The sequence below is a fragment of the Akebia trifoliata genome, chromosome 2 (assembly GCF_017979445.1).
Source record: "Akebia trifoliata isolate Shusen 1 chromosome 2, ASM1797944v1, whole genome shotgun sequence".
Taxonomy (NCBI): domain Eukaryota; kingdom Viridiplantae; phylum Streptophyta; class Magnoliopsida; order Ranunculales; family Lardizabalaceae; genus Akebia; species Akebia trifoliata.
Window position 1 is genome coordinate 30,519,351 of NC_141376.1, and position 13,766 is coordinate 30,533,116.

Genomic DNA, 13,766 nt, shown 5'->3' on the forward strand with positions numbered 1-13,766 from the left:
ATCTCTATGGTTAGAAGATCATCCTCACCAAAAATCAGCCCATTCCAAAAATTTTAGCCCCATGTTTACAAGTTGAAAAATCATGGACCGTCCATTTTTTGTGGGGTTAGAAGTTTTGGAATAGGCTGATTTTTGGTGAGGATGATCTCTATGGTGAGGAGATCATCCTCATCAAAAATCATATATATGGGTCCCGTTCGCCACCCTAAGCTTTACCCTACACTTTAACAAACGTGTTTTGTTCTACATGGGTTAGAAGTTTTGGAATGGGCTGATTTTTGGTGATGATGATCTCTATGATTAGAAGATCATCCTCACCAAAAATCAGCCCATTCCGAAATTTTTAGCCCCATGTTTACAAGTTGAAAAATCGTGGATCGTCCATTTTTTGTAAACCATTTTTGATGGGGTTATAAGTTTTGGAATGAGCTGATTTTTGGTGAGGATGATCTCCTCACTATGGAGATCATCCTCACCAAAAATCAACCCATTCCAAAACTTCTAACCCATGTAAGACAAAACACGTTTGTTAAAGTGTAGGGTAAAGCTCAGGGTGGGGAATGAGACCCTATATATATATATATATATATATATTTATAAAACTACCCTATAGCGACGGCCAATAGCAACTATCACTGTAAGTCCCATATATAACGGAATAGTTGACCGTCGATAATACATATAGCGTCGGAGGTTTTAGCGACGACCACTAATGGTCCAGGTGACTGTCGTTATATGTATTTGCAACAGTTATTCCCCTATAGTGACGATCGACGACCGTCGCTATATCCCTATTTTATTATAGTGAATCTCGTGATATTGAAAAAGTGTGAGTCTAGAACAGTGGCAATGTAGGAGAAATCCAAATCTTGAGAAAAATAAGAGGACATGATAGAGCGGAGAGAGTTGGAAGAGATTAAAGGCATCACAACCATTTGCTTCTAATTATGTTTTAATCCTAAAAAATTATGTGACTCAATTTCCTTTGCAAGTGCTCAATTGCTTCAATTAAAGCTTGTTTAGTAATGAAATTTCAATATATAATATGAATTTTGAGTTGTTTAGTTTAATTTGGAGCTTGTTTTATGATTTTTGTTTTGTTTTGTTTTTATATTATTTTGATTTTTTTGTTATTATTTCGTTTATTGTGATTGGTGAATTAGATGTCCGTCCTATTGTTTGTTAAACCTCCATATTCGACGGCCATATTCTATGGAATTTTTTTTATATTTTTTTTAAGATCATTCTCTAATAATTTGATAGTTCAGGGCTGTAAAAAAAAATTCGATAAGAAAATATTTGACGGGTTGAAACCGTCAAAGATGGGCTTTTTTCACATGGTGTGTATGTTGCAAAATGTAAACTTGTAAGTTGTGACGTGTAAAACAAATCAACTTTGAAGCGGCCATGCTTCAAAATTATGGAGGAATCCAGCTTTTTATGTGACAAATGTCCTTTTTATCTTTAAAAAAAGTAATGACATGACCCTCTACATTTATTTGATTACATCTTAATTTTCCAAATGGATGATTTATCCCTTGACTTTAGTCTTCTTTTAAAAATCAATGAAACGATAACCTCAATGTCTCCTTATCTCCACCATCATCATTAACATCACCAATTTCATCATCACCATTACTATTAACATCACTATTTCGGATTTTTGAAATGAAACGGATAATACATGTATGAATGCGGCATGCCGCATATTTTTCATTTATCAAATTTTTGGCTAAATTTTAGACCATATTTTTACAAACCAAAATCGAATAGAACTTGAATTTTTCATGAATCAAATTTTTGCCATATTATGAATTGCTAACAATGGACGGGACATATCCAATATGAAACACACAAAAATCTAAGGGAGAAATACAAACAATCTAGAAGATAGTCCTATGCTAACCGGATAGCTTTGATGTCAAAACTACAAAATTATATAAAAATTTCCGAAATAGTTGTTGTATATACTTTTGAATGAGTTAGAATGCATCTGTTAGACTTACACCAATCAAGAAATTACATTCTTAGAAATAACTCAGAATTCTTTTTGTGACATTAATTTGTTGTGATTTCAGATTATACCAAATCCTGATCAACACAATATTAAAATCTCTTGTATGGATATAGAACAAAAGGGGCTAACCAAACTTTTAGAGAACTTCTATCGCCATCCCAACTTTTTTCTTTCTATTGCAGCCCAATTGTAAAAAAAAAAGTGGTAGTGTGTGTATGTGGTAGTGAGCCGGGGAGAAGGATCATGATTTCTCAATCTCCAATTTTTCCTCGCTTTCATTGTGAGAAATTCAAGAAACCAACATCAACATTAAAGATTGAACGAGGGTTGATGGGACAAAAGAATTGGACATTCACAATTAACCCGTATATAGTGTAAGACTTCTTCACTAAATCACACTCACATTTGGTATTTGATTATCATTAATTCCTTATTTTAGACTTTCCCGTGTGATATGTACTCTTTGATAGGTTGTTGGTAATTACATTTATTTGGCTTTTAAATTTTAATATTTGTAACTTCTAGTCAGGTGTCGTAAGATAATTCTATGAATAGAAGTTCTCAAATTTTAATCGTTGGTTAGATGGATATTTTTTCTTTTATAAAGTAAAGAGTCGTGATAAACCGACTCAAAATAGGATAATGCTGAAGTAACATTAAAATGTACATCATGGGGGATATTTCTGACGTGGATTTGTGTCAGAACTTTCACTACGTGAAAACTGAAAATTTTGACATAAAAATTTGACGGGCCAAGGCCTATGAATTTTAGATACTGAATTTTAACAGTCCAAGACCGTCGAAATTCTAGGTATTCCCATATTTGACGGCTTAGAGTTGTCGAATTTCTCCCATTCTTCATTAATTTGACAATTTCGGCTTGTCAAAAAAATAATAATTTGACAATGAAAAAATTCGACGCCAATTCGACCCTTTTGTCCTGTTGAAGCCCATGGGCATAACTCATCCACACAAAACCGGCTTGCAAGGAGAGGGTTGCCCCCACTTTATACATTGCACCTCCCAATAGTACCCAGGCGATGTGGGACTATTCTAACACTCCCCCTCAGCGCCAAGGCTGGAGACACTCGGCTCTCCCCCTCCACGCAGGGCTGGAGATACTAGCCCTACCCTACCCATCCCTGAGGTCACCCGTTCTGATACCATGTTAAAGCCCATGGGCCTAGCTCATCCTCACAAAACCGGTTTGCAAGGAGAGGGTTGCCCCCGCTTTATACATTGCACCTCCCAATAATATCCAGGCGATGTGGGACTATTTTAACATGTCCGTCGAATTTTATGAAATTTGTGCTTTTTTCACATTGTGCTTAGATGCTTTCATCAAGATCTCCCCTGTATCTTGATGAAAAACATCTATGGTTCTGACACACATCCACATCACAAATGTCCCCCATTTCAATGTTACTCCAACACGACTTCTTTAAAAAAAAAAAAAGAGTATCAACGCAATGTATTTTCAATAGAGTATGCATCAATGCATCTCATTTTGTTCTTTTTTAATGGAAATAAATGGATTTTGAGATCTTGATCTTGATATGTGTATGGCTCTCTATTGCGAAGAACATTTTTATGACAATCATTTCAAAGTTATGTGGAACTAAAGATAGCTCTGAAGAATGTTGAAGCTTGGCTTGACATCGAGATTGGGCAACTTGGTCTCACCGATGAACAAAACTTAGGCCAATTAATCTTCGATGAGGTTGATGCAATTAGGAATGAGATGGAAGAAATCACCCACCTACTAGATCTTCAAGACTTAAATGAAGAGATCAAATTGACTCACAACACTAAAGTCTTGCAGGGATTGAGACTGAATGGATTCCAACATGATTACCATCCTTCGAAAGGCCAAAATCATCAAAGCAACACTAGAAATTCGCGATTAATCCAATGCAGCTACTGTAGTATATTGGTGGCCTATAGAGAAGGAAGTTCGATAGACAAGATGACGATCTCAATCAAATTGAGAGACACTACGTGAAAATTGGAAAATTCGACAGAAAAAATTGACGGGCCAAAGCCCACTGATTTTAGAAATTGAATTTTGAGGGTCTAGAACCGTTGAAATTCTTGATGCTCCTAGATTTGACGGCTTAGAGTTGTCAAATTTCTCCCATCCTTCATTAATTTGACAGTTTCGGCCAGACGAAAATAAAACTTTGACAATGAAAAATTTGACGCAAATTCGACCCCTTTGTCCATCGAATTTTATGAAATTTCATGGCCTTGGACCATCAAATTTGGGCTTTTTCACATTGTGAGACCGAATTGTCTTGGAGCGTAAAGAGAGGACACTACAACATTTTTGGTCTACAGCGGCGGATTTTTCCGCCGCTATATTGTAATATTTCCGCCGGTAAAAGATATTGCGGCGATGAGCAGCGGAAACAAGATCTCGCCTCGGTCGCTAAATGTAGCAGCGGAAAATAGTATCCGCTGTTAAATGTACTATCTTTAGCGGCGGATATAAATATCCGCTGCAATAGATCACTTTTATAATTAATAGAATATTTAACATATAGCGGCGGATCCTAATATCCGCTGCAATAGATCAATTTAAAAATAATATAATATGCAACATATAAAGGCGGATTTTAATATCCGCTGCAATAAGCAAATTTTTAAAGCATATAGTGGCGGATTTTAAGATCCGCTGCAATAGGTAAATTTTTACTTAATAAAAATATACAGCATATAGCGGCGGATTTTAAGATCCGCTGCAATAGGTCATTTTTAAATTTAAAAAAAAAATATTTTTTATCCTGAATTTAAACAAAGACATGAGGGCTTAACTCTCCAAATGGTGCTCCCTTGTATTGTTCCATCATGTGAGCATCATATATATGAGACAATCTTTGGAATGGATTGATGGCAATAAGAATGTTTCCAGTATAAGTCTGCCATGATATCAAAGATTAGGACATACCAATTATAGCACAACCCTTAGTTTTGAGGATTTTAGCAAAAATTAACTCAAAAAAAAAAAAAAGAAAATAAGGAACAAGAACAACAAGAAGAAAAGCTCACATAGATTTCATTGAGTTCATATCTAGTTGACAAATTCTGCAGGACTCCAGGTTCATGCAAATAAGATAGCTTTGTCATGTCATCCACTCCACCAGCAGGAGCTTCTTTATCCTTCGGATATATTCTCGATAAATTGGCTACAACCTGAATAATATCAAAGTAGCAAAAATTTCATGACACAGCACTAATAATATTAACAATCAATACCCATGATATTTCGGGGTATTAACTTGTAACTTCAAGTCACACATTATTCTTAAAATTTTAAATTAACTGATACTCAGGATTTGAAACATGACATATGGAAATGCATCTGAACCACATGTTTCTCCATCAACTATGCAACTGTAGCAAGTAGGTATTGAAAAGTGTGTCCTTTTCATTTTGAATTTTTTTCTGGGTGCAGGGGAACGTAATGTAGTAACTCGTGAACTTGTACAAAAAAGAGTCATTTGGCCAGTGAATTGCACAAACTGGATTGACTTGTAAAGAGAAAATAATTTGGTTAGATTTATAAAGACAGAATAATTTTGAGAATATACACAGGCATGACCTTATTATGCTAGGCAAAATTTGACATTAAAGGGACAACTTGAGAGATCTAAATGCATATGAAGGCTACTTAATCTTCAAGAAGAACCATGGGAAAGAAGATTTTATTGTATAATTTGATATAGAAAAGAAAAAAGGCACTAGAGCAAGTGATATGAAACAATTATGGACAGAATCTCTTACCACAATGGGAAACCAGCACTAGGCAATGAGGAAAAGAAAATGCAAATAGTGCCAGATATTGTTGACAGTGACAAGAAGAACTAGAAGAACTAGAAGAACATTGAACCTTTCAGATTATAAAACATAGAAACAATTACAAATGAATAAAAAGGAGTATACATGATATAATCTTTCATTTATTCATTGCAACATATCATGTTAGAATTAGTCTATCCGACTTGAAGCAGTTTAGCCAAGAAAATGCCCTTAAATGTTTCTGAACATGAGGAGGTTAAGCATCATGGGTGCAAGCATACATGTTAAACTGCATGAGAATTGGCATCTTAATTTCCATAGGAAGTATTCAAGGAAATGAGAGCTTGATATTGTCGGCAGCCTATCATACCGTTTTCCCATTACTAGTTCGAATTTCAGCTTCCGTGCCATTAATCTTAGATACTTCTCCATCAATCCAAGCTAATGCTTGGTCTTCAACCCATACGTGAGAACCTACAATAATGTTCACTGGAGTTCCCTGAAGCAATCGAAATACCATGCAGATATCAGGATATAAAACTGGTACATTGCAGTATATTTCTACAAGCAACCAAAAACTAAACTTCAACATGCATATACAAATCTTTATAAGTTCAGGTATATATTATGAACATTCATTGAATAGTAACTTGAAAACAAACTCCACATTATGCTCCCAACATGAACCACACAAATATGTGGCTAAGATATTGTAAATTTGTCAAAGTTCTAATTTCACAGAGCATGTTGAATGATCTTAGCTGCATTATTGGGCTGATTCACATCCTTTAATGCTTATTGCCACTGGATTTACTAATAAATTCAGGGTTATTATTTTCTCTTTAAGTTATCCCAACTTTTGAAAAATCTCTCAAAGGTAAATTCCGTCTATTGTATTCAAGTGTCAGAAAGGACATCCATGTCTTTTGTTCTATGCCCTAGAATGAAGTGAATAAAATGCATGATCAGGATTCATGTTATGAGGTGGTGAATTTTGGCTAACTATGGTCAATCCATACAGTAGACCATTACGTTTTTTTACTTGTATTGAATCAGGTCCAAATGATCCAAATTGACTCAGGACAATATGATTCCAAGTCATGTCTATTCCATTGTGGGTTGAAGACAAGCTTGACAAGGTTCGATAAGTATAAAAATAAAATAAAACAAATAATGTCACGGGTTGAAGACAAGCTTGACAAGGTACGATATGTTAAGTTGGCACTTCGTAGGAACCACATGACACTAGAATCAGAGCTACATTCCAGATGTTGCTACTAGACTGTTATATACCCCATGACTAAACTATATATGATATACTCCATAGACTTATTAAGATTTAACTAATCCTCTTGTCATTAAGCAATAGAAGCAGCAATAGGGCACAGATGAACCATAAGTTAGGCTTGAACAAGAATAATGCTCACCTTTTACAAGATATATAATCCTCAACCACTTTGCACTGTTCAGAACCGTAGGTAAACCACTTGTCCTGAGGAGTAACAGAATCCCAGCTTCCAATATCTGTGTGGAAAAAATGCTTGAATGTGAAATTGATAGCAAAATCAAACATTAAGATAATGCAGTTAAGACACACCTTGAAGCAATATATGTGGTTCATCAGAATAGCCTTCCAATCTCCAAAATGCATGGCCATTTCCATCCAAAAAAATGGACTCTGTTCTGACAGCATCCAATCTCACTTTATCTATGGAAATGATCAAAAAGAAATATTAATTTAATAGCTAATTCAAAGAAAATATATGTTTGCCGGTATGCAGCCCATGAATATACAAAATTAAAACCATTTGAGGTGAAGTCAACATGGAAACACATTTTTAAAAAAACATCTGAAATTCTTTTTCTTTTCAAAAATGGGATTTGTAAAGCTTAGAAACATGCGCTGGCTTCAGAGCTTCCTATCAAGAGAGCAGAAGTTGAAGAAAGTGTCCATGATGTCAATGTTGGTGCCAACCATGTCATAAATGGCCTGCATTGTGCCTCATGGCATCGGCTCTTCCGATGACTTTGATAGTTTCCATGCATTAGATGCTTCACAAGAAGGGTAGGTCAAGTGTTCGGAACCCAACTAAGCAATGAATTCCATGGGGCCACTCTCGGGTGGATTTACAGTGGGGGCACTTGCCCCATATGAATTTTCAAAGTATCAATCTATTGTGACAGATATCAACAACGGATAAAAAAAATCCGTTACTATTGCCCCCACATGGGCAAAATCCTGGCTTCGACACTAGCCATCCTCTAAGGTCCAGTTGACTTGATTCAACCAGTTGCACGTAGGACTTTTCAAAGGGATGGTGCGTGTGTCCGTGTGATTAGTCTCACTCGATGGGTGGGGAACTAGAATGAACCCAGTTCATAGGGTTAGGTAGAGAATTCATTTCATGGTTTGATATGATATGCATGAAATCTAACGGTCAAGATTGTATACATATCCCGATAATGCATATCTTGTTCTTAATTATCTCAAGGATTAGTTATACACCGCCATGATCATGTGTTATTCCTTGAATCACACACACAGACACGCACATGATATGTACATCTTTACTATTAGATTGAGAGAAGGTTACATAGTTGTTTGTTTACACCAAAATTTGGAAGACTAAAAGTGCCCCCATTTCTACACTCAAACCTCACTATTATCAGGGTCATTATCGTCAGAAGGAATATAATTTCCCCACTGTTTAGGCATCCAACCAAGTTATAAGACCAAAACAAAAAGACGAACTATCATTTTACAAAATCTTGAAATTTAGTTCCATCAAGTTAACACTTTATCAGCCTTAAGGAGTTATAGTTCCTCAATACATTCCTTCAAATAAGTAGATTTTATTAGAAGTAAGCCAAGAACTGGTGATTAATGAACCAATTAAATTGAATACCTGTTAAAGAGAGCATTTTGGTAGTGGCGGCATAACTAGAAGGTGCAGCAAGAGCTTTGCCAAGCAGATCAAACATATAAAAGTACCCATCGGAAATAGCTGCTAAATCTGACATACTAAAAGAAACAATTTTACAATTGCTCTCAACCCATACCATGTTACCATAAATTCCCGCACCCACCTCGATGGGTTGCACAGCAAGAGACTTTCATGAAACAACATGAGTGCAGATAAAGAGGTAATGTTATCAGAAAAACATAAATAAAAGCAAGATCTAACAATTTCACCCAATAATTTTCTTATTTCAATCCAACCTATCATATGAATCATAAAAAGTTCAAGAATTTAAAATGCATTCCACTGAATTGATAAGCCATGTTTATAAGATAGATAAAATCACTAAATGCAAAAAACCCATATCAAATCACAGTAGAAGGAGTGAAAGAAAGAAGAAAAGGAAGCCCTTTTACCTGCAAATTTCAAGGAAGAAATAGTGGTTTGATAGGAAAGAGAGCAATACAAGCATCCATAAACCATGGGACCTGAAACAAGTGAAAAAATCAGAAACGCAAACATACATACCTAACTATTAAAGATTGGATCTTGCTCTGTTAATACCTAACTATTGCCTAAAACAGGTCCTCTTCCAGCTTCGTTGATGCCCATCATACATGGCTTATTAGGTATCAGTAAATTTTCCAGATTGAATAAATAAAGATAATTATAATATTACATAATATAATATGTGGAACACAAACCATCTCCACCATTAAAAGGGAGCAAAAATGTATCACTATGTATCATTCAATCGATGCTTCAAAACTAAGATACAATATATGTTCTATTAATTTCTGATTAATAGCTCGATCAAAATCTAGCTTGGACTTAGGCTAAGCCCTTGCACAACCTTGCCAACCAGAGCCATAGATGCCTTTTACTCATATCTCGATGGAAAGCATTTATAGTTCACAAACACCTCCTAGTCAGCAAAGTACAATATGAAATCAATATTTGAAGTCACTTCAGCATTATTCAACTTTTAATAATTACTGGTAGGTGTTGGCATGTGCAATGCACCAAGGGTGGATGATTGAAACCCTCCTCCCACACCTCAACACATGCCACGTACGCCATGATCCCAAGGGAATTTGAAAAGGAGATGTTTTAGGATTGAAACCCTCCTCCCACACCTCAACACATGCCACGTATGCCTTGATCCCAAGGGAATTTTAAAAGGAGATATTTTAGGTGAAGACCATAATGCTTTCACATTTATATATATAATCTTTATTATTATCAAGGTTATTTGAAGTAAACGAATAAATTACTTCCCATCCCCCGTGATCACATTTGTCCCCACAGAACTTTGAGACACCCCTATATTTTCAACTAATTACATGCCCCATTTGTCCCCACTCCCTCACCTTTCTCCATTTGCTCCCACACCCTCACCTCCCTCCATTCAAGTTCTTCAACTATACAACTAATCATATTTTGCCCCCACTACAAGAAAATCATGGCTCTGCTCTTGATGTCAAGCCTTTGATTAGCCAACCCAAAGGATTCTCTTTTTTTCATTTTATTTTAGATCTAATCAACAACCTGAGTCCTTAGACATAACAAACAAAAAAAATAAAAGTAATGAAATCTAACCTCCTCCTTGAACAATGGCATCTACCACTACTACTCACCCCTTTCACACCATCGCCCCCTCCCCTAACAGAGCACCCACCCTAGTAAGTCCCGTAACCGTCTTATATTCATAGTTCTACCCTCTCCAACAATTTGGTCTTTTGGAGTAGTTGTTTGGTTAACACAGTAGATCAATATTTCAAGAAAGTTCCTATTGGGGTTTCCTTATAAGTTGGTTCAATTCCTCTATTTTAATGGATTCGCTTATTGGGCTCTAAATCTGACACACCACTATAAAACTCTTTATCATAAGCCCTGGCTCACTTTAATATAATAATAAGAGAGCTCTAATCCATGGATTGGGGAACCAAGACACCACTTGGTCAATGATCTAGAATTCTAATACTAACTACACCGCAAAGGTTGGACTATATTGATCATCAAGAGAGATTCCATTGAAATATAGGCATAAACCAAAACCATGCAACAAATAATCACCCTCATCATTAGCCGGAATCCTGAAGTGAATTCCCAACAAAATAACTATGGAATAGAAAACTTGCTTGTCAAACTATATCATCTAACTACAGTACTGTATACTATATACATATATATATATATATATATATATATATGCAAATCCAACTACAAACATGACTGTATACAACACTTTATTAATAGAAAATTGGGCAGTACAAAATTTCAAATAGGGGTCAATGGTAAGCTTCATATGCCACTAAAAGAAAAAAAAATGCATGATTTAGAGAAATTTTGTTTGTGTGAAAAGATTGAACACAGAGTTGTAGATCATGCAAGCAAATAAATAATTTCAAAGTAAATGAAACTCTAAAAAATCAGATAGCCACAATCATCGGATCAGATCGACCAGATGGGTATCATTATTTCATCAATAGAAAGGTGAGTGATGGAATGCAATCTCACCAAATGCTGCTTGTGCAAGCTCCACTTATCTGTTGTACCTCTTCCCGGGAACTGCTTCATGTAGTTGGACCAGAATCCACACAAAGTGTAAAGTTGCAAAAAGTAGGCTATTGTTAACGAGATTACCCCCCAGCTCCTGTATACTAGAAAACATATAAATAATTTACAAAGGCGTGCCAATTTATCCATATGTCATTTCATTTCACCAAGTTGATGAGATTACAAATTTCTCCACAAGACAAAGAATTTTCTCTAACCCAAGATTTACCCTTTCATAATTTAATAAATAAATCAGTTAAAAGAAGCTGGAATTTTATTTGTCGTGAAAAAGTCATTTTTTCCTAGGCATCAAAGATAACGCTGATATGAGAATGAAAACATAGGATTCCTAGGCATCGGTATGGATTTTCTAGAGATTCATTTTTCAAGGGAATCCTAACAATACCTTCTCATCTCAAGCATACTTTGATGGTCTGCCTCATAGTAACCAAGTTCGGATACGTTAACTATTCATTAGTGGGTTTAATTCGGTTAATTGGATAAATTCAGAAAATTTTTGTAAAAAATCCAGAAATTTTTGGGAATATACAAATGATTTTTATTTTTTTTACTGAAACCCATCATCTTCAACATCCATATCTTGTTCTTGAGAGTTTAATGTTTAAGAAAATAAAATCTTGAGGGTGAAGGGTAAAAATATTACCATATTTGACGATTTATCAATAAATCATCCATTAATTCAGTAATTTAATCGGCTAGTCATTTATTTGGAGATTTTTTTTAATATTTAGAAAAACCAAGAAATCTTATAACTATGGTCTACCTCAAACATCATTTGAGGTAAGTAATTTCCATTTCCATTTCTCGTGTCCAAGTGTTAATATGAAATTTACAAGCATTTTGAAACTTTGGTGAACCAGAGAGACGGCCAAGCACTGGTTCACAATCACAAGTTCAACAGATGGGTCAAACCAACGGCTGAGATGGGAGGATTGTTACAACATGATCTATGCCATTAAACCTTGAAACCAATCGAAATCAAAATCAGCAAAAGAAATCGATAAAACTCTAGGGTTTGAAATTTGTGTCATATTGGGTGGTCGATTCCATGGATGTTGAAGGGTCGAATAGAAATCGATGGGTTGCAGAGAGTGAGAAAGAGATGAGTGAAAGAGAAAGAGAGAGAGAGTGAGAGCTTACCAGATTTTGCAATCGAACTTGTCGAAGTGATCTCACAAGCATATCCACCAACAAATGAGAGAACGAGAGAGAGAGTAACAGACGAACCAATAGATGAGAGAACAAGAGAGAGTGATGGACGAAGGAATGAGAGGGAAAATGAGAGGGAAGAGGGAAACAAAGTTGGCGCGCTGTTTTGTGTTTTTTCATTTAGAAAATTTTACAGACGGATCCTTTTTTCCGCTGTAACATATGTAGGTAAGTCGTTTTATATGTTTCTCTATCGCAGCGGATATAGTTATCCGCTACAAAAAACTCACCCCAACAGCTGCGGCAATCAGCATCCGCTATTATAAATCACCGTACTAAATAGAAAATTGTATCTACAGTTGCGGAAAGCTTGATCCGCTATTATAAATTGTCGTACTAAATAGAAAATGTTCTATCTACAGCTGCGGAAGGTATAATCCGCCGCTGAATTCAATTGATAATTATATAAAAATTAACCTATCATCTTTTGAATTAATTTTTAATTTAACAAAATTGATACACAAAACCTACTAAACCAAGCTTTTTATATAAATAAATTAATTTTTAGTGGCGGATACGCAAATCCGCTGTTATAGTCAATTTAAAAAAAACATTGACAACGAGAACAACTCACTTAACCGACCTCATATAAAAAAAATTTTCATTTTTTAGTGACGGATAAACTATTCCGCAGCTACATTCAATTTTAAAAAAAATTGATGGAATATGGAAGGGATCCTTATAGCGGCGGATATATTCATCCGCTGCTATATTCAATTTTTAAAAAAAATTGATAAAGAGAAAAACTCACTGAATATAATTTTTTATATAAAAAAATTGATTTTTAGTGGCGGATTTACTAATCCGCTACTATATTCAATTAAAAAAATTGATAAACAGAATTTACTATACATAATTTTTTATATTAAAATTTTTTGATTTTTTTTAGTGGCGGATATAATAATCCGCTGCTAGATTAAATTTTTTAAAAAATTTGATAAAGAAAACTAATTAAACATAATTTTTTATATATAAAAAATTGATTTTTGTAGTGGCGGATATATTAATCCGCTGCTAGATTCAATTTTTAAAAAAATGATACAGAGATAAAATCACTAAACATAACTCTTTATATAAAAAAATATTGTTTTTTGAGCGGCGGATATATTAATCCGCTGCTATATGCACTGAATAAGTAGGAAGCATGAAATGTGGATATGTCGAGGTCCCTATAGCAGCGGATATAATTATCCGCTGCAAAA

The 13,766-nt window shown here is 35.0% G+C and overlaps 1 protein-coding gene across 5 annotated transcripts; it reads right to left on the minus strand.

Annotated features, from left to right (window-relative positions):
- Positions 1–4,766: 4,766 nt before the first annotated feature.
- LOC147410113 (uncharacterized) lies at positions 4,767–12,738 on the minus strand. Of its 5 annotated transcripts, XM_086432329.1 has the most exons (8): positions 12,496–12,738; positions 11,296–11,438; positions 9,192–9,263; positions 7,413–7,523; positions 7,243–7,339; positions 6,186–6,314; positions 5,066–5,209; positions 4,772–4,935 (listed from the first exon to the last, which is right to left on the minus strand). In XM_086432329.1, the coding sequence occupies exons 3-6, from the start codon at positions 9,256–9,258 to the stop codon at positions 6,302–6,304; spliced, it is 288 nt and encodes a 95-aa protein (XP_086288455.1). In that variant the 5' UTR covers positions 9,259–9,263; positions 11,296–11,438; positions 12,496–12,738; the 3' UTR covers positions 4,772–4,935; positions 5,066–5,209; positions 6,186–6,301. The 5 variants fall into 5 exon arrangements, 4 of the variants coding, with proteins under 4 accessions (XP_086288452.1, XP_086288453.1, XP_086288455.1 ...); XR_015175645.1 differs by lacking the exon at positions 9,192–9,263 and having other exon boundaries at positions 4,767–4,935; positions 12,496–12,737; XM_086432328.1 differs by lacking the exons at positions 11,296–11,438; positions 12,496–12,738 and adding an exon at positions 9,340–10,267.
- Positions 12,739–13,766: the final 1,028 nt, after the last annotated feature.

Bases quoted from the DNA above. Each gene is read 5' to 3' on its own strand.
- LOC147410113 (XM_086432326.1), bottom strand. From the start codon at position 8,878: ATGGTATGGGTTGAGAGCAATTGTAAAATTGTTTCTTTTAGTATGTCA. The intron at 7,524-8,721 runs GTATTCAATTTA...TCATTTCCATAG, and splicing joins CAAAATGCTCTCTTTAACAG to ATAAAGTGAGATTGGATGCT. The intron at 7,340-7,412 runs GTGTGTCTTAAC...TTTTCCACACAG, and splicing joins ACCACATATATTGCTTCAAG to ATATTGGAAGCTGGGATTCT.